General features: G+C 39.3%; 1 protein-coding gene across 3 annotated transcripts in view; it reads right to left on the bottom strand.

Annotated features, from left to right (window-relative positions):
- Positions 1–359: 359 nt before the first annotated feature.
- LOC109865657 (complement C3) overlaps positions 360–18,040 on the bottom strand; it is a 38,739-nt gene continuing 21,058 nt past the window's right edge. For 2 of the 3 annotated variants that reach the window (XM_020453991.2, XM_031799213.1), the window contains 19 exons: positions 17,495–17,581; positions 16,910–17,113; positions 16,444–16,519; positions 15,704–15,863; positions 15,306–15,407; positions 14,970–15,120; positions 9,674–9,837; positions 9,255–9,413; positions 8,878–8,937; positions 8,454–8,544; positions 8,185–8,233; positions 7,927–8,014; positions 5,307–5,396; positions 5,070–5,175; positions 4,653–4,742; positions 4,129–4,212; positions 3,883–3,966; positions 2,666–2,801; positions 360–1,347 (listed from right to left, as the gene is read on the bottom strand). In XM_020453991.2, the coding sequence (XP_020309580.1) occupies positions 1,197–1,347; positions 2,666–2,801; positions 3,883–3,966; positions 4,129–4,212; positions 4,653–4,742; positions 5,070–5,175; positions 5,307–5,396; positions 7,927–8,014; positions 8,185–8,233; positions 8,454–8,544; positions 8,878–8,937; positions 9,255–9,413; positions 9,674–9,837; positions 14,970–15,120; positions 15,306–15,407; positions 15,704–15,863; positions 16,444–16,519; positions 16,910–17,113; positions 17,495–17,581 (2,132 nt within the window). In that variant the 3' untranslated portion in view covers positions 360–1,196. Of the gene's footprint in view, positions 1,348–2,665; positions 2,802–3,882; positions 3,967–4,128; positions 4,213–4,652; positions 4,743–4,780; positions 4,981–5,069; positions 5,176–5,306; positions 5,397–7,926; positions 8,015–8,184; positions 8,234–8,453; positions 8,545–8,877; positions 8,938–9,254; positions 9,414–9,673; positions 9,838–14,969; positions 15,121–15,305; positions 15,408–15,703; positions 15,864–16,443; positions 16,520–16,909; positions 17,114–17,494; positions 17,582–18,040 lie in introns of those variants that run through there. The other variant, XM_031799212.1, reaches the window with a different exon arrangement.

The following is an 18,040-nucleotide window of genomic DNA, read 5'->3' as shown; positions in this document are numbered from 1 at the left end:
AAAATTGTGGAGTGGTTGAAAACTAGTTTTAATGACTCCAACCTAAGTGTATGTAAAGTTCCGACTTCAACTGTAGACCTATTATCTGAAGTACACCTTTCCAGTGGTGCGCTTGATGAACAGTTATAGCTGATTACTACTGTGAAGGTGTACAGATTGTTGGGCATAACGCCAGGTTGTTGGTGTTTGACTGCCACAAGCCTATCTGGAGAGAAGTTGGCCCAGTGCCTTTTGATGACCTCATTCTCCCCATAAGAGGGTTGACAGCCCACCATAGGAGTGTTACATAAGGTTAACACATGTACTGTGTGTGCAGCTGTGCGGCGACTGTGGGAAAAAAATAGGACATTTACAATCTGTACAGCTGTCCTATTAAACCTTTTTTATTTTTTACAAGTTTGGTGTACATTGTCTTTGTTCTTGTTAGTACAGTAACATGTTAGTTATCAGGAAGCTATTTGTCTTTTTTTGAAGGCATACAGTAACTTTAATAACAGTTTGTGGTTTGTGAATTCACACATTGTCATTTGTATTTGCATTACATTTCTAAAAGATCTCAAAATGAACTGTGGCGAATGCAACATCTCTGGCCACAGCCTAAGTAAGCAAGCCTTGTCTGAGCCAGAACAGCCAATAGGGCAGAAACCCATCTCCTGTGTCTGTAGCGTGAAGCAGCTTGATGTACAAGTAGACCTATCGACAGAATGCTAGTCAATCAAAGGGCTGGACCATAAATGAATCTCCTTAATTCTGAGTGCAAAGCAGTGGCATCGGTCCCATTTTGTAAGTCTTTGGTCTGACTCGACAGGGGATTGAAACAAACAAAAGCATTTTAATTGACAAGTAATAGTGCTAATTTAGGCTACATTTGGTACAAAGACATTCTTGTGCAAGGAAAAAAATGACTGTGTCAAATGAAAACAACAGAATAACACATGTTCACTCTGGTATAGTATAGACAGGTAGGGACATGGATGAACCTGGTTTAAACCCTGGACTGAGACTGGTGTCAACCAAGAAAATTGGACAAACATCTTTATTCATGTTTTTGCAAGCATCTTCCAGTACAACAAACAAAAGCATTTTAATTGACAAGTAATAGTGCTAATTTAGGCTACATTTGGTACAAAGACATTCTTGTGCAAGGAATAAAATGACTGTGTCAAATGAAAAGAACAGAATAACACATGTTCACTCTAGTTTACACATCCTTCGCTTTGCATTTCGTGAACAAAGTCATAGATTTCCAAACATCTTTTCCTGGTCTTTTCCTGACCCTGCATATTGCACTCATCACTTGTGGGCCAGTATTCGATCCATGTCCGCTCACCCAATACATAGTCGAATCTAGAAACAAAGACATAGCTCTTAGCAGGGTTTGCGGTCTAGTAGCGTGACGGAAATAGTTACAGTTAATAAAATAGCTCGTTTATAGCTTTTACTTCAAGGATGAAAGTAGTCTATGAGCCAGGAGAAACTGTAATCCATGGTTAAGTTCTCTTTAAACAGCCACTACAAACTTGAGACACTGATAGCAAAAGAATCATTGAAAGTGATGGGGGCATGTGAGAATGTAAAAAAATGTTTTCTCCAAATCACCGAAATCAATGAATAACTCCATATTTGGCCATTCAAAAATAACATGCTCACATCCCCCCCCATCACTTCCATTGATTGTTAGCTAGCGGTGGCTAAAGTAATGGCTGTTTAAGTAAAGGCTGTTTAAGGAAAAAACAACCATTGATTACAGTTTTTCCTGGCCCATAGACTGCTTTAAGGTTGAGGAACCATCTAACATCAAGTTGTAAATACTGAACTACTCCTTTAAAGCTGATACTGCATTCCATTGTTTGTTTAATCCTATCTACACTTGAAAGGTTAAATCAGGAATCTGAATCCACAATGTGGTTTCAATACAGCACCCCCTGTTGGTCATCCAGGGTTTATACATATTGACTAGAACTCACAACCATTCAACAACAGTATGAGCCATCTGTTTTAGCAGACCACACCACAAATCAGTCAGTGGTTGGGAAAAAATACAACAAGTTGACATGACCACCATTGTCATCTATTTCTTCTTAGGATGTAGCTACAACTATGAATGTATAATCCTCATAGTTTACATGTTTTTTGTCAGATGCATAGATGTGTATGAAACGGTAAGCAAAAACATAGAATTTATGTCCATATGGGGAAATGCACCATACTTTTTATTTTATTTTGTGTAACGTCAGTAGTCTAGTCAAGGTAGCATCATGCTAAATATATTGGCACACTCCACTTACCAAGATCATTTCCAAATAAGGCAGGCTTTCACCTGCTTTTATAGTAAGACTTCAGGTGGAACCACCCAGCACATCTAGAAGGGAGTGTATTTCATACAGAACCCCTCCCTTGAAATGACGTAGAGGCACCTTCTCAAGGTGCCTTTACATTATGATTTCATTGGTACCGCTAGGGGCAAAAATAGCTAGATTAACTACTAAAATACCAAAACATATCACTTTTGCAACGAACGGTCAAACTGAAGACCAGAATAGATGCGTATCACTATAACTGAGCCTAAAATGTCTGGTTTACGATTAAAAAACAGAGTCGTGGGCAAGATTTCTCTTCAAACCCTTTTGAAACTAGCGTAATGAAATGATGAGACATTTCTTACCCGTGACCACTCTTGATTAGATCTGCAGTGTCTCCAATGAGCAGGTAGCTCTGGCCTTCTTTCAGATCTAGTGCCTCTCTACAGGAGGGGTGGGCCAGGAACAAGCGTTTTCCCCCTTCTAACACATAGTCAGTGCCTAAAGAGAAATGAAACATTTAACGTTGATCTCATTTTGTAAAGAACTTTGGTTTTAAACTTTCTGGAAAAAGAGTGGCTTGCAAAACAAAAACATTTGCATTTGTGTGCAAAACCATATTGTGTTTCTAGGGAAACACAATATAGAACACAAATAGATTGCCTTTTATATACTTCGGACATTATGCGTGTAAATGTTGATAAAACAGTTGATTTACCAGTTGGACCACAAACATCTATGCTCTAACTAAACCATGTTAAAAATTCCAATAGCTGTCTGTTTTTATTCAAGTAAAGTGATTTGTTTTCCCATTTTGGCATGTCCCACATCATGTCAACTTCTCTGGAAAATTTTAACCCACATAACCAAGATTTTCACAAGTTTTCACCATCATTGTAAAGCCCTATTTACTTTGTTGCTTTGGTAAAGTCATTTCTGAAGGTGTTTACTTATTTCATGTGATTAGTGATTCATTAACAGTTGTCCCTCAGTTTTTGCTAAAGAAACATTGAACATTTAACAGTCAAATCAAAATGTACAAGCAGGTGAGCTGGCCGTTTTTCTGGTGTTTAATTGTGGAAAACTGAGCACATTAAACATAAGTCAACCCTGTTACTCATCGATAGGAAGGCTAGAAATATTTTAACAAGTGAAATATTTGGATTAAGCTTGCATTCAATTGCCCCTCTCTGTTGCACACTACAAGCTTCCATTTCCCCTGTCAGAAGGGAAGTTATGGTTGATTCAAGATGAAATCGTCAACACTGCTATGATCAACCCTGTCACTATAGTAATTTCTTTTAAATAAACCTCTTGAGATTGGGAAACATGTTTTTATGAATTTGATCAGAATGTGAAAATTAGGTGAAAAATTCAAAATATATATTTTTGACAAATTACACTACCCAATGATAGGCATTCTATTTGCGGAATGACACATTTGTGTTGAAGTGAGAGGAGCATTTGAAAATGTTAACAAAATATCAACTGCCACTGATTACACAGTCCTACTCCATTATAATCCAGCAGTGAATGATTCTCATTTGAGAACTCCGGACTAAACATTAAGGACTTATCCTACCTTCTTTAATAATCATTTTTATTTCCATGAGGTATGTGTCGGTGTAGGACTCCAATGTTGCATTGACCATGGAGGCTTTGAAAACTGAGAAAAAAAGACAGAGTCATATGAACAAATTAACATATAATTTTGTTCAATTTAATAAAAACCTGTGTTGTGTCCAGTAGGGAGAAAACACAAATGGTCCCATTGCAAAGCACTTTGTGTCATACTACTGAACACAATTGTCTGCCTCAACAGACTTACCATAATCCATACGAGTTTCGCAGGCTTTGTCCAACAATTTTATTTCACTCACGTCTCCAAGTTTCTTCTGGTAGCTACAGCGCTCTATGAAAGAAAGGTCATGTGTCTAAACATTTCAAAGTAACCAGACAATCTATATAGTGAGGACAGTATTACTTTGGCATTCAGAATATTAACATTAGGCTGAAATTCAGAACATGTTTTGTGCGAACATTCCATTCCTTGTACTCTGTGTCATTGTCAAACATGGCATTGTACTCCGTGTCATTGTTTGGCATGACAAGGTGTCACAAGGAGTTGAAAGAATGACAGAAAAAGACTGCTTCCCAGGCAACATTAACATATTATTGTACAGGCAAAATGATTATTCGATGAGAAAATGGAACACAACATTTAGGTTTTTCCTGAACATTGAATGGATGATGGAGGGATTGTTGACAATGGTAAAAGGATCAGAGTAGAGTAAGCTGATCCTATAACTGCAACTACTTTTTGGCAGCAATTTGGTCACCGAGGCATGGTACCTTCAGCACAACGGCACACATCATCTTGACAAAGCCGGTTCAGGGTTCCATCCTTCTTCATTGGGTGGTAGAACTTCACACAGCGGTTCTCTAAAATGACAAAAGTCCCTATTCAAAACAATTTCTTCTGTGTGTTGGCATTTCTAGTGAATGCATTTGTAGTCTATGAGGTACATGTGAGTATTTGTGCTTATATCAGACCTGGGTTCAACTAGTTTTTCATTTTCTTTCAAATACTTTGAGTGTTTGATTGAGCCTACCTGGAATGCCAGATGGGCAGGGTTTATACTTTTGGGAATATTCCATTGGCTCCATTCCACCAGACAAGCTGAATCAAGCACAGGTTAAGTATTTTAAAGAAAGGTACATTCTATTTAAACCAGGTCTGGTTCATCTCACCTCTCAAATAAAGCATACCTTGAGCATAGTATTCATAAACGGTGACCCCGACAGGTTGAAGCAGACCTACATCTTGTACCTTGTGTATTCTGAACGCCACTTTGTCTGGTAGTTTAAAAGACACCTTAATGGATACCGGAGATATAGTGAAAGTTGAATAATACAATTAAGTTACATCATTGTAAACATGTCACTGTCACTGAGCAGAAGAAAGTCATTACAATACCAGTGTGGCATGCAGTCACAAACAGATACCTGGTCAAGATAGATGATGAGGGAGCCCCTCTCAGACAACTTTTTGTCCATTTCAAACTTCTGAATGTACTTTTCCCTCCCGGTTGACAACTGCAAGCAAAAACACAAGAGTGAACTTTGAACCATTAATGTTTATTGTATTATCCACAAAAAAAATCTGAAATTAACAAAAACTGTGTTTGGCAATGCTGTGCTAAGAAGTGTTCATCCAGGTTGAGGGATTAAGAGTATTGCCATAACTACACCAGAGCTCACACTGGTGAGATTAGCATAGGGCTAACATGTGCCAGGTTATCTGATGGGACCAACTACAATGTAGCGTTCTATCACGTGAAACAACAAACAATTTTAGCGACTCGTCCAGTTAAAAATTGGTACACTAAAAAGTAACTGATTGGCAAATGGTGCTGTTTGACTGCTGTTATGGAAAAGTGTTCTCTCGCGTCCAACTACGTCAATGATTTTAATTCGCTAATATGGAATTTGCCAGGTAATGTAATGCGAACAGCTAACATGTAGCCTTTGATCACGTGCCACTACGTCAACAATTTTATTTGGCTGTTGATTAATCATTAACAAAAACTTTTTTTTTTATGTTCGCAAGTATGGACCCAATTGATTTTACAGGGAAATATTACAATTAGGATAATGAAAGACTATTAAGGGTAAGAGTACATACAGATCTGCTATCTTAATTTGACCATGTTTCTCACAGCAGGAAGATAATCCTGTAGCAACAAGACATTAGTGGATTATAACTACTGAACATTTTTGTAGGGGTTGATAAATTTTTCGTTAGGGCAAATCAAGTCTAATTTGTGGAAACTTTAGAAGCCTTTTTAAACCTCAAATACAGCACAATTTGCATTTCACTGCGACAGCACAGGGATCAAATTAAGACCGCATATCTGCAAGCTGTTTTGCTAGGTATGTATCACCGAAATTGCCCAGCCAAAAGGAACACTGTGATCCCTCTCTGACATCCAATGATTCCAGGCATTCTGGAGAAACAGCCTTGACTCCAGGCATTCTAGGAGATCTGCAAGAAGCACAGTCAACACTAGAGGTTGACCGATTAAATCGGCATGGCCGATTGATTAGGGACGATTTAAAGTTTTCATAACAATCTGTAATCAGCATTTTTGGATGCCGATTACATTGCAATCCATGAGGAGACTGCGTGGCAGTCTGACAACCTGTTACGTGAGTGCAGCAAGGAGCCAAGGTAAGTTGCTAGCAAGCATGAAACTTATCTTATAAAAAAACAATCAGTTTTAACATAATCACTAGTTAACTACACATGGTTGATGATATTACTAGTTTAACTAGCTTGTCCTGTGTTGAATATAATCAATGCGGTGCCTGTTAATTTATCATCGAATCACAGCCTACTTCGCCAAACGGATGATGATTTAACAAAAGCGCATTCGTGAAAAAAGCACAATCGTTGCACCAATGTACCTCACCATAAACATCAATGCCTTTCTTAAAATCAATACACTAAATCAATACATTAAAACCTGCATATTTAGTTCAAATAAATTCATGTTAGCAGGCAATATTAACTAGGGAAATTCAGGGTATATGCAACAGTATATGCAACCATTTCTTCCTAACAAAGACCGTAATTAATTTGCATGAATTTGACATAATTATGACATAACATTGAAGGTTGTGCAATGTAACACCAATATTTAGACTTAGGGTTGCCACCCATTCTATAAAATACCGAACGGTTCCGTATTTCACTGAAAGAATAAACGTTTTGTTTTCGAAATGATCGTTTCCGGATTTGACCATATTAATGACCTATGGCTCGTATTTCTGTGTGTTTATTATAATTAAGTCTATGATTTGATATTTGATAGAGCAGTCTGACTGAGCGGTGGTAGGCAGCAGCAGGCTCGTAAGCATTCATTCAAACAGCACTTTCCTGCGTTTGCCAGCAGCTCTTCGCAATGCTTGAAGCACAGCGCTGTTTATGACTTCAAATCTATCAACTCCTGAGATTAGGCTGGCGATACTATAGTGCCTATAAGAACATCCAATAGTCAAAGGTATATGAAATACAAATGGTATAGAGAGAAATAGTCCTTTAATTCCTATAATAACTACAATCTAAAACTTCTTAACTGGGAATATTGAAGACTCATGTTAAAAAGAACCACCAGCTTTCACATGTTCTCATGTTCTGAGCAAGGAACTTAAACGTTAGCTTTTTTACATGACACATATTGCACTTTTAATTTCTTCTCCAACTGTGTTTTTGCAGTATTTAAACCATATTTAACATGTTTCATTATTTATTTGAGACTACATTGATCTTATTTATTATATTAAAATAAAAGTGTTCATTCAGTATTGTTGTAATTATCATTATTACAAATATATTAATAAAAATCGTCCGATTAATCGGTATCTGCGTTTTTTGGTCCTCCAATAATTGATATCAGTATCGGCGTTGAAAAATCATAATCGGTTGACCTCTAGTCAATACTACTGACCCAGTACATGCCAATGCGTTTTCTGGATCCAGGCCAGGGCAACAGTACTTCTAGGTCTCAGAAAGGCAGTAGTGATGCACCGTAAGCCATCTGCTATATCAACATTGATCACTCACCTGTTTCAGATCTTCAAAGTCAACTACAAAGCCAGTCAGCAAGCTGATGTCTAAAATTGTCATGGTGGCATTTCTGTCAGAGTTAAACCTTAGGAGAGAATGGGAGTGTCCATAAGCAAGACTTGATTTGAACTGATTTCATTTTTGCAAGTATTTCCTATTCCACTAGATAAGAATCAGATATAGCAATATTGGCCTATGGCAAGGTATGAAGGTGATTACAGTATACCCCGAGTAATCAGGTTTTCTTTTACTTACAACACGTCAATGTAGAGCTTATATGTCTCTGTAGCTTCTTTGAGTGAAACTTAAAAAACAAGAAATGTCATTTTGAAGGTAGATTTAGCAATATGACATCATACACAGTGGGGCAACTTCAGTCTTGCAGATATCAACAACCACAGAACGTAAATCTGCCACTATTAGCTCTTACCCATTTCAATTAAATAAAACAAAACAAACAAACTTGAATTATCACTGTGGAGTGGAAACAAGTTCAAATACAATAGCCATGACAAGTAGCCTACCTGTATCCTGTTTTATTAGTTCCACATTAAGCACAAAGTTTTTGCAGTCTTGGTTCTTCTCCTTGGGCATGGCATAGTATAAGGTTGTAACCTTGACACGGATAGGCAAGGAGAGGGTTGGTGTTACGTGGTTAGCCTTAGGTATTCATTTAATTTGAATGTTATCAAATATTGTCTTCACACTAATTCGACTCATTTAAATCCAGTGCATTGTGTGTGCACTATTGTGTGGAAAGTAAACAGGGAACTGTTGACTTGAGCAAAGCCTGGGTACCTGAGGCTAGATTTGGGGTAAGGAAGGATGGGCAGAGGGATAGCCCCCGCCCCCATAAAATGATGCATCATTGCCCATTTGTCAGCAGACTAAATGCCAGTGTCTCTCCTGGAATTAAGGCCTTGTAAGAAAAAGTGGCATGCTTCTTACCAATAATCCCCCCTGACCAGTTCCTTTGGCTGTTACTGTGAAGTTCTCATGCAGCATGACCTATACAGAATGAAAACTTTAATTTAAGACCTGCCTAACAGACAACATAGCATACATCCCACACTGTTGTAGTCCTTATTCCATCTGGCTGTGATCAACTATTCTGTAATTTTGCTTCCTCTAACACACATTTCTCCTTCCCCCTCTGTGATTGCAGGTTGCCTTGCTCCTTTCCTCTGGGAACCATTTTCACACCTGCAACATTTTGACCCAGAGGGGTGATTCAGGTAGCTAGATTGTGTTGTTCTGCGCTCATTGACAATAGGTCTGCACGTCTAACGTGTTACAAAGGGGCTTATGTGTGCATACGTCCTTACCTTGTCGGTGCGTGTGAGTAAGGCGTTACGTTTGTTAAATGACCACTTGATGACTTGAGATCTCCCTGCGATATCAATGTCCACATTCAGATCAATGTCTTTTACTTTTCCTGCTTTCATCTTGTATTCTGCCACAGCCTGGAACACCATGATAGTGGCCTATTTTGGAAGAAACAGAAGCAGGAGGTAAGAAAGTGTACAAAGTGTCATATATGGCTCTTGAGTTTTGAGTGTTGTATTTGCTGTATCCTAAATGCAGCTTTCTCCAACACACATCATATTACCAATATTGTGTTATAAAGTTGTATGACCTTGATGCAGCCTGTTTCAAATTATATGATATTGACAGTAGCCCTACTTAGCCAAGGTTAGTTAGGCAGCTTGTTTGCCCTGGTTGGATGTTTGATGTTACTTGTTACCTGAGTGTATGAATCCTTTCCACCTTTAAACCCCAGCCTGTTGAGCCATCTGACGATGGAACCAGCCTCCTCATAGGCACCGGCCTTCACCAGGGCTAACAGGGCATAAGCTGTGGCCTCCAATGTGAACAGGTTTTTGCCTGGAACAGGCCAGTGGGTCCGGTCTATGGGGGAAACACACAAACATACACTGTAAAAAAATATCTGTCATTTTAATGGACAATCTTCTGCATTTTCCCAACAGAAATGTTCTGTATAACCGCTTACAGGTCATTTACGGATTTAACCAAACACGTTTTGCCTGTTGGGTATTAGGCAGCATCACTACAGAGACATCTGCCATGTGCCAACCTTTGTTTTCGGGAAAAGTTTTGCCTTGAAAATTGAACAGCTCCGGAATGACTTCCAGCGCCGACAGAGATGGCCGCCTCGCTTCGCGTTCCTAGGAAACTATGCAGTATTTTGTTTTTTTACGTGTTATTTCTTACATTGGTACCCCAGGTAATCTTAAGTTTCATTACATACAGTCAGGAGGAACTACTGAATATAAGAGCAACGTTAACTCACCATCATTACGACCAGGAATATGACTTTCCCGAAGCGGATTCTGTGTTTTGCCTTCCACCCAGGACAATGGATCGGATACCAGCCGGCGAACCTAAACAACGTCGCCGTAAAAGGGGAAAACGAAGTGGTCTTCTGGTCAGGCTCCGGAGACGGGCAATCGCGCAGCACTCCCTAGCATACTACTCGCCAATGTCCAGTCTCTTGACAACAAGGTTGGTAAAATCCGAGCAAGGGTAGCATTCCAGAGAGACATTAGAGACTAACGTTCTTTGCGTCACGGGAACATTGATCACTAGAGAGACACTATCGGAGTCGCTGCAGCCAGCTGGTTTCTTCACGCATCGCGCCAATAGAAACAAGCATCTTGCTCTTAACTGATGAGTCTCGGTTTTGTCTCACCAGGGGTGATGGTCGCGTTTATCGTCGAAGGAATGAGCGTTACACCGATGCCTGTACTCTGGAGCGGGATCGATTTGGAGGTGGAGGGTTCGTAATGGTCTGGGGCGGTGTGTCACAGCATCATCGGACTGAGCTTGTTGTCATTGCAGGCAATCTCAACACTGTGCGTTACAGGGAAGACATCCTCCTCCCTCATGTGGTACCCTTCCTGCAGGCTCATCCTGACATGACCCTCCAGCATGACAATGCCACCAGCCATTCTGCTCATTCTGTGGGTGGTTTCCTGCAAGACAGGAATGTCCTTTTCTGCCATGGCCAGCAAAGAGCCTGGATCTCAATCCCATTGAGCACATCTGGGACCTGTTGGATCGGAGGGTGAGGGCTAGAGCCATTCCCCCCAGAAATTTCCAGGAACTTGCAGGTGCCTTGGTGGAAGAGAGGGTGACATCTCACAGCAAGAACTGGCAAATCTGGTGCAGTCCATGAGGAGGAGATGCACTGCAGTACTTAATGCAGCTGGTGGCCACACCAGATACTGACGGTTCCTTTTGATTTTGACCCACCTTTGTTCAGGGACACATTATTCAATTTGAACAGGCAGTTAACCCACTGTTTCTAGGCCGTCATTGAAAATAAGAATTTGTTCTTACTGAATTGCCTAATAAAATAAAGGTAAAAAAAAAAATATGTTATACACATCATCATCTATCACTCCAGTGTTAATGCTAAATTGTCATTATTTCGCCACTGTGGCCTATTTGTTGCCTTACCTCCCTAATCTTACTACATTTGCACACACTGTATTTAGATCTTTCTATTGTGTTATTGACTGTACGTTTGTTTATCCCACGTGTAACTCTGTGTTGTTTTTGTCGCACTGCTTTGCTTTATCCTCGCAGTTGTAAAGGATCACTTGTTCTCAACTGGCCTACCTAGTTTAATAAAGGTGAAATAAAAAATATAAAATTGTCCATACAAATATTTACACGTGCTAAGTTTGCTGGAAAAAAATGCAATTGACAGTGAGAGAACGTTTCTTTTTTTGCTGAGTTGATAGATAACAGATTTACTTCTGTCCATTGTCAGTTTTGTATTGTGCACATTATAAATATCAATCCTGGTATGAATTCTATATATTAAAGACTTTTTCAAATGGAGGAATATGAATGATCTTAACATGCGCTCAAAAGTCAGTTAATCAATAAACTGAACTATTTCTGTTATGTCTGCCATTGCTCATGATTTGTTTTTGGTGATGTGGTGATGCTGTCCCCTAGCCCTCTCAACCAGTTTTGTCATAGCCTCCAACATTGATAGGTCCCAGTTGCCTATCCAGTGAGGTGTTCACAATTCCTTGGCACAAACTACCCTCTAACCTCACTCTTGCAATGGGAAGAAAAAATTGTTTTGGTGCTATACTCCAAAGGTTTGGATTTGAAATTATACAATGACTATGGAGGTCAGTTTTAATGTGAGGGTATTTTCATCCATATCGGGTGACCCTTTTTTTAAACTTTTTTTTTTTTACAAAGTTCCCCCCCATTTTAGGGGACCAAAAGTATTGGGACAAATTCACTTGTGTTTTAAAGTACTAAAAAGTTAAGTATTTGGACCCATATTCATAACATAATGCAAAGTGTATTTAATGTGAAAACCATGATAATTTTTATCATTATCAAAACCGACCACAAAGAGCACAAATTGCTCATAACTATGAATTTGAAAAAACTTTCATAACCTTTTCTCTCTTTTGCCGATATAGACAACAATTTGTACTTTACACAATGATATTGTACATTAAGTGTTTATATTATTGCATTTATTTGTTGTATTGAGGAATGTATCGTTTGTTCTTTTGCAAAATAAATATTTCTGAATGATAATTTAACAGTTTCTTTAAAATAATAGTTTCTGTTAATTTATGTACATTTGCAATTTTTCAACATACAGTATTTACCATAGATTTACAGAGAGAGATTAAAAATAACTTTGTATATACATGGAGGGGGAGCACTATTTTAACAACATATCCATATAAAAACAGAACATTATTGATACAATGTGCATTATTTTACAGACAGTTCCTTCAAAGATATTACAGAAAATACTGTATAAACACAGTGTCCATTAATAGACAGAGCTGATGTTTGGTTAAATATGTTTTAGTTTTTTTGGCACACATAATAATTACCCAACCCTTGCTCCTATACCCTCCTTTTTCTTGATCTCCAGTAGTTTCCACAACTGTGTCTTCCACAGATATGACTTCCCCTTTCCCTCCTGAGCAACCAGTAAACATTCACCCATGTCAAGTTTCTTTTTCACGTCCTCCACATCCATTTTGCTGTCACGTGTTACTGTGTTCAGAGTTTGTTATAACCAATTTATTGATGTGAATATGATAAGCTTCAAGGTCAGGCCCTATTGTTCACATGCATGCAATGCTTACATGTTTCACGTAAAGAGAGCAAGGGTTGAGGAAATAGGGAATGTTTTTCCTAAACAAATTAGGGATTTCGATAACATAAGTATGAAACTAAATGGCTGAAATGATAGTTGCAACAGCATAATAAACACTTGCTGTGCTGTAGTGCCTTTTCGCTGCAGTAGGGAGGAGAGCGAGACAACGTGCGCCAGTCACTGTCATTTTTTTTAACCCAGTGTGACCATTGGGCTCTTTCTTGTCTTCATTATTTAATCAAACAATGTGCTGAAATCAGTCAATCTCAGTGCATATGTAGTTAATTTTATTCAAACACATAGGGTGCGTCTGTCTATACGGAAAAAGTTGTTTAAACATTTAGACCAATCGATTGGTCGAAAGAACAGGATGACTCTCGGTCGACAAAGATTTGTTTTAGTCGGGGACAGCCCTACATTCTTTATTGATAACAAAAGAAGTGTACAAAAACACATCTGCTACACTGGCAAAATGAACCTTTTTTGATGTCAAGAGCACTGGGCTATACAGTGGGGAAAAAAAGTATTTAGTCAGCCACCAATTGTGCAAGTTCTCCCACTTAAAAAGATGAGAGAGGCCTGTAATTTTCATCATAGATACACTTCAACTATGACAGACAAAATGAGAAAAGAAATCCAGAAAAATCACATTGTAGGATTTTGGTGGAAAATAAGTATTTGGTTAATAACAAAAGTTTATCTCAATACTTTGTTATATACCCTTTGTTGGCAATGACAGAGGTCAAACGTTTTCTGTAAGTCTTCACAAGGTTTTCACACACTGTTGCTGGTATTTTGGCCGCATGCAGATCTCCTCTAGAGCAGTGATGTTTTGGGGCTGTTGCTGGGCAACACGGACTTTCAACTCCCTCCAAAGATTTTCTATGGGGTTGATATCTGGATACTGGCTAGGCCACTCCAGGACCTTGAAATGCTTCTTACGAAGCCACTCCTTCGTTGCCCGGGTGGTGTGTTTGGGATCATTGTCATGCTGAAAGACCCAGCCATGTTTCATCTTCAATACCCTTGCTGATGGAAGGAGGTTTTCACTCAAAATCTCACGATACATGGCCCCATTCATTCTTTCCTTTACACGGATCAGTCGTCCTGGTCCCTTTGCAGAAAAACAGCCCCAAAGCATGATGTTTCCACCCCCATAGGTATGCTGTTCTTTGGATGCAACTCAGCATTCTTTGTCCTCCAAACAGAGTTTTTACCAAAAAGTTATATTTTGGTTTCATCTTCATATGACATGCAGGTCATTCACTAGGTCCCCCAGTGTGGTTCTGGGATTTTTGCTCACCGTTCTTGTGATCATTTTGACCCCACGGGGTGAGATCTTACATGGAGCCCCAGATCGAGGGAGATTATCAGTGGTCTTGTATGTCTTCCATTTCCTAATAATTGCTCCCACAGTTGATTTCTTCAAACCAAGCTGCTTACCTATTGCAGATTCAATCTTCCCAGCCTGATGCAGGTCTACAATTTTGTTTCTGGTGTTCTTTGACAGCTCTTTGGTCTTGGCCATATTGGAGTTTGGAGTGTGACTGTTTGAGGTTGTGGACAGATGTCGTTTATACTGATAACAAGTTCAAACAGGTGCCATTAATACAGGTAACGAGTGGAGGACAGAGAAGCCTCTTAAAGAAGTTACAGGTCTGTGAGAGCCAGAAATCTTGCTTGTTTGACCAAATACTTATTTTCCACCATAATTTGCAAATAAATTCATAGTTGAAGTGTATCTATGATGAAAATTACAGGCCTCTCTCATCTTTTTAAGTGGGAGAACTTGCACAATTGGTGGCTGACTAAATACTTTTTTGCCCCACTGTATGAGTCAGCAATTGTGTTTCATGAAACTGAAGGTTACCTTTCGATGAGAATTTGAACAGGATATCCTTGTTGAGCTTGCCCTTGTTAGCCAGGGCATATGAGGTCATGGCCACTGAATAGGGGTTGGTCAGGTATTGATTTCGAGATTCCAGGTATTGCACAGCCTTTTTCATGCTGTCTGGTAGCTCCTGGAGAGAGAGAAAGAAAAAGAGAGGCAGTTGCGAACTTCTTGAAGTATCAGAGGAAAAAGGCAACCAAAAACAATTCCATAGACTTCTTAAAAAACTGCCATTGTTGTTCGACTATGCATGACCATAGAAAACATGTTTATGAAAGAAGTAATAGGAAATTAGATTGTGTAAATTTCACTTACACTGATACCATCGTAATTTGTGCAAAATGTGTGTGCTTCCTGCATGGCTATGAGCACAAATGCTGTCAGTGTGTCGTCCACGTCTTTCCCCAGTACATCTCCCTGTAGATAAGCAAATACAAGACAGAAATGGTATGTCCGTTTTCTAATTCTCTGCAAGAATGTACCCCTGAATTTGTTTAAGAACCTTTCCATGAAAACTCCAAAGATTTTGATGAAATAAGACTCAGAAACAAGATTACAACTGAGGAATATTATTATAATTCGTGTTCGGCTACATGTATTGTAGGACAGGGGTGAGATGTAGGCCTACTGCCATTGATATCATTTGTTTTAGAAAATCAATTTGGCACAAATAATGATGGTTGACTTGATTTTGCCCGCAACCCATACAGTACCATCATGCTGGGGGTCAGGATTTTGCCAGATTCTTCAAAAATGCCATTGGGCCGCTGTCTTTCCATGACAAGCCACTTGACTGCACTGCACAGGACATCTTTCGAAATAACGATGAACGGATTTGCCATGGCAAATACCTTCACAACATAAGCTGTGAGCCTAGATGGAAGGATGATATTTAGGCCTATGTATCACATGCCCTGCCTTGAACAAAATGTACATGTATAAATCGTCCTCCTTTGTTATTCCTCAAAGTGCTACGTGCTTCTTTGTTTCACCACTACAAGGTCTTATTGGCGTAAGTCAACAGATACAATTCAGTTAAAGTTGCAGTCTGCGATTCGAAGAAGAGAAAAACACGGCTGCCCTGACACTTGTTTTGGTAAACAGCTGAGGGATTGGGGCTGAGGAACTGTAGCCACTCAAAGAAATTACAGACAGAGCTATAGATGCAAGGACATTCATGAGATCAAAAAACATTGTTTACAAATAATGAAATAAAAATGTGCTTATATTTTGGGTTCTGATGGGGTAAGACAGTTGTTATATTCTTAAAGAATCAATGGCTATGTCAATCATCTATTTATTTGTTAAATTATGTACCAATCGCAGACTGTTGTTTTAACATACAGTAGACCTAGGCCTATTTGTTGTACATCTAATGTTGTGTCCCTGGTATTGTGGAACATTGGAGGATATAGAGAACATTTGTGTGGGAGTGGGGGAAGGTTTAGCTCACCAGGTACCACTACGCTCATAAAGATAGGTAGCATATGATCCATCTGGTTTCCGATAGGCCATTTCCTGCTCATAGCCTTGATATAACAAAAGAAAAGGAACCATGAAGATAATCAAAGCCTTATTTGTGCTGATGATAACAAAGAATTTGTGCTGAGGGTGCTGATCACACCCAAAGCATTTGTAGCTAACATGTTAGGGAGTGTTACTTTATTCATTTTCTTTTTGTTGAGAGACAAAGTACCAAATTAGCCTGGTCTGTTCAAGCTTTAAACAAAATAATTCTAACTTGCTTTTTGTGTGGTTGCTAACCAAATCCAATGTAAAAAAAAAAACAACAATTGCTAAAACTACACTGTAATATCATATCAATTTTTAATGCAAATGCTCCAATCAATGCCATCCTCTCTGGGAGTTGTGCAACTGTAAATTGCAAACCTCAAAAGTGGAAATCTAAAGCTTCTCACCCATTTTAATGGAGTTGACTGCTTCCTTTCTGCGTTCTAACCCCACCTTATCCCACTGTTTGGTCTCGTCCAGGTAAAGTGTGGCGATGAGAGGTAAAGTCATCTTCATCATGTTCTGCTCCCCGCAGCCACTTGGTTGCTGAAGGAGGTCACCCAGGGGTGAACCACTGATGGCAGCCTCTATCGTCCGGGCCAACTGCTGACCTGACAAGTTGCATACAGCCCATTCAAAGGTAAATGCAGACAGTAAAACATAATCAGAACTGGAATACGACTCAGTCAATGGTCAGTGACAAAATGACAAAGACATTTTCGTGACATAGATGATAAAGAATTACCACGGAGCAATAGAGCCACACTACAACAGTATTATTACTGATCCCGGCTTATCCCTACACTAAGCTTCCAAAGCATCACACAATGGGTTTTTTTCTACTGACGATGTTAATAGCCATGGCGGTCCTATAGCTTTGTGAATCCAGACGAGAACTAGTGAGCAACTCTAGCTAATTCAACTAATGTTGTCAACACGTATCCGCAGTACATTTCTAAATGGTGCATGTATGTCAGATCATTCTGTCTCACCTGTCACACTTATGTGTGTGCTGGCAAGTGTATTTGGAACCTGGTCAGTCAGTGCACCACTCCCAACATGCACAATATCAGTCCCCCCTTTTAACCAGAGAGAGACAAAGACAGAGAAAGAAAGAGAGAGCAAACAGTTGTTAGGAGTTTTAAAATTCCAGTCTCACTTACGGGTAAAGCCATACAATATGGCTTGCATATTAAATGTATATTATCAACAATCATGATACTCATCAGGGCAAAGACTCAATCATGGACACTCTTACCGACAGTTTTGGCTGCTTTGCGGGATGTATTGTTGTCTCTACCTTCTTGCCCTTTGTGCTCTTGTCTGTGCCCAATAATGTTTGTACCATGTTTCGGTACGTGTTTTTGTGCTGCTACCATGTTGTGCTGCTACCATGTTGTTGTCATGTTGTGTTCCTACCATGCTGTGTTGTCATGTGTTCCTGCCTTGCTATGTTGTGTCATGACGTTGGCCTGGGGGTTAGGTTTATGACAGTCATAAATACCTCTTTCCCCCCCCTTTTCCTCTCTCTACCCTAC

The sequence above is a fragment of the Oncorhynchus kisutch genome, linkage group LG20, assembly GCF_002021735.2.
Source record: "Oncorhynchus kisutch isolate 150728-3 linkage group LG20, Okis_V2, whole genome shotgun sequence".
In the NCBI taxonomy this organism is placed as follows: Eukaryota; Metazoa; Chordata; class Actinopteri; order Salmoniformes; family Salmonidae; genus Oncorhynchus; species Oncorhynchus kisutch.
The sequence above is the reverse complement of the archived record's forward strand: the minus strand, read 5'-3'. Positions and strand labels throughout refer to the sequence as shown.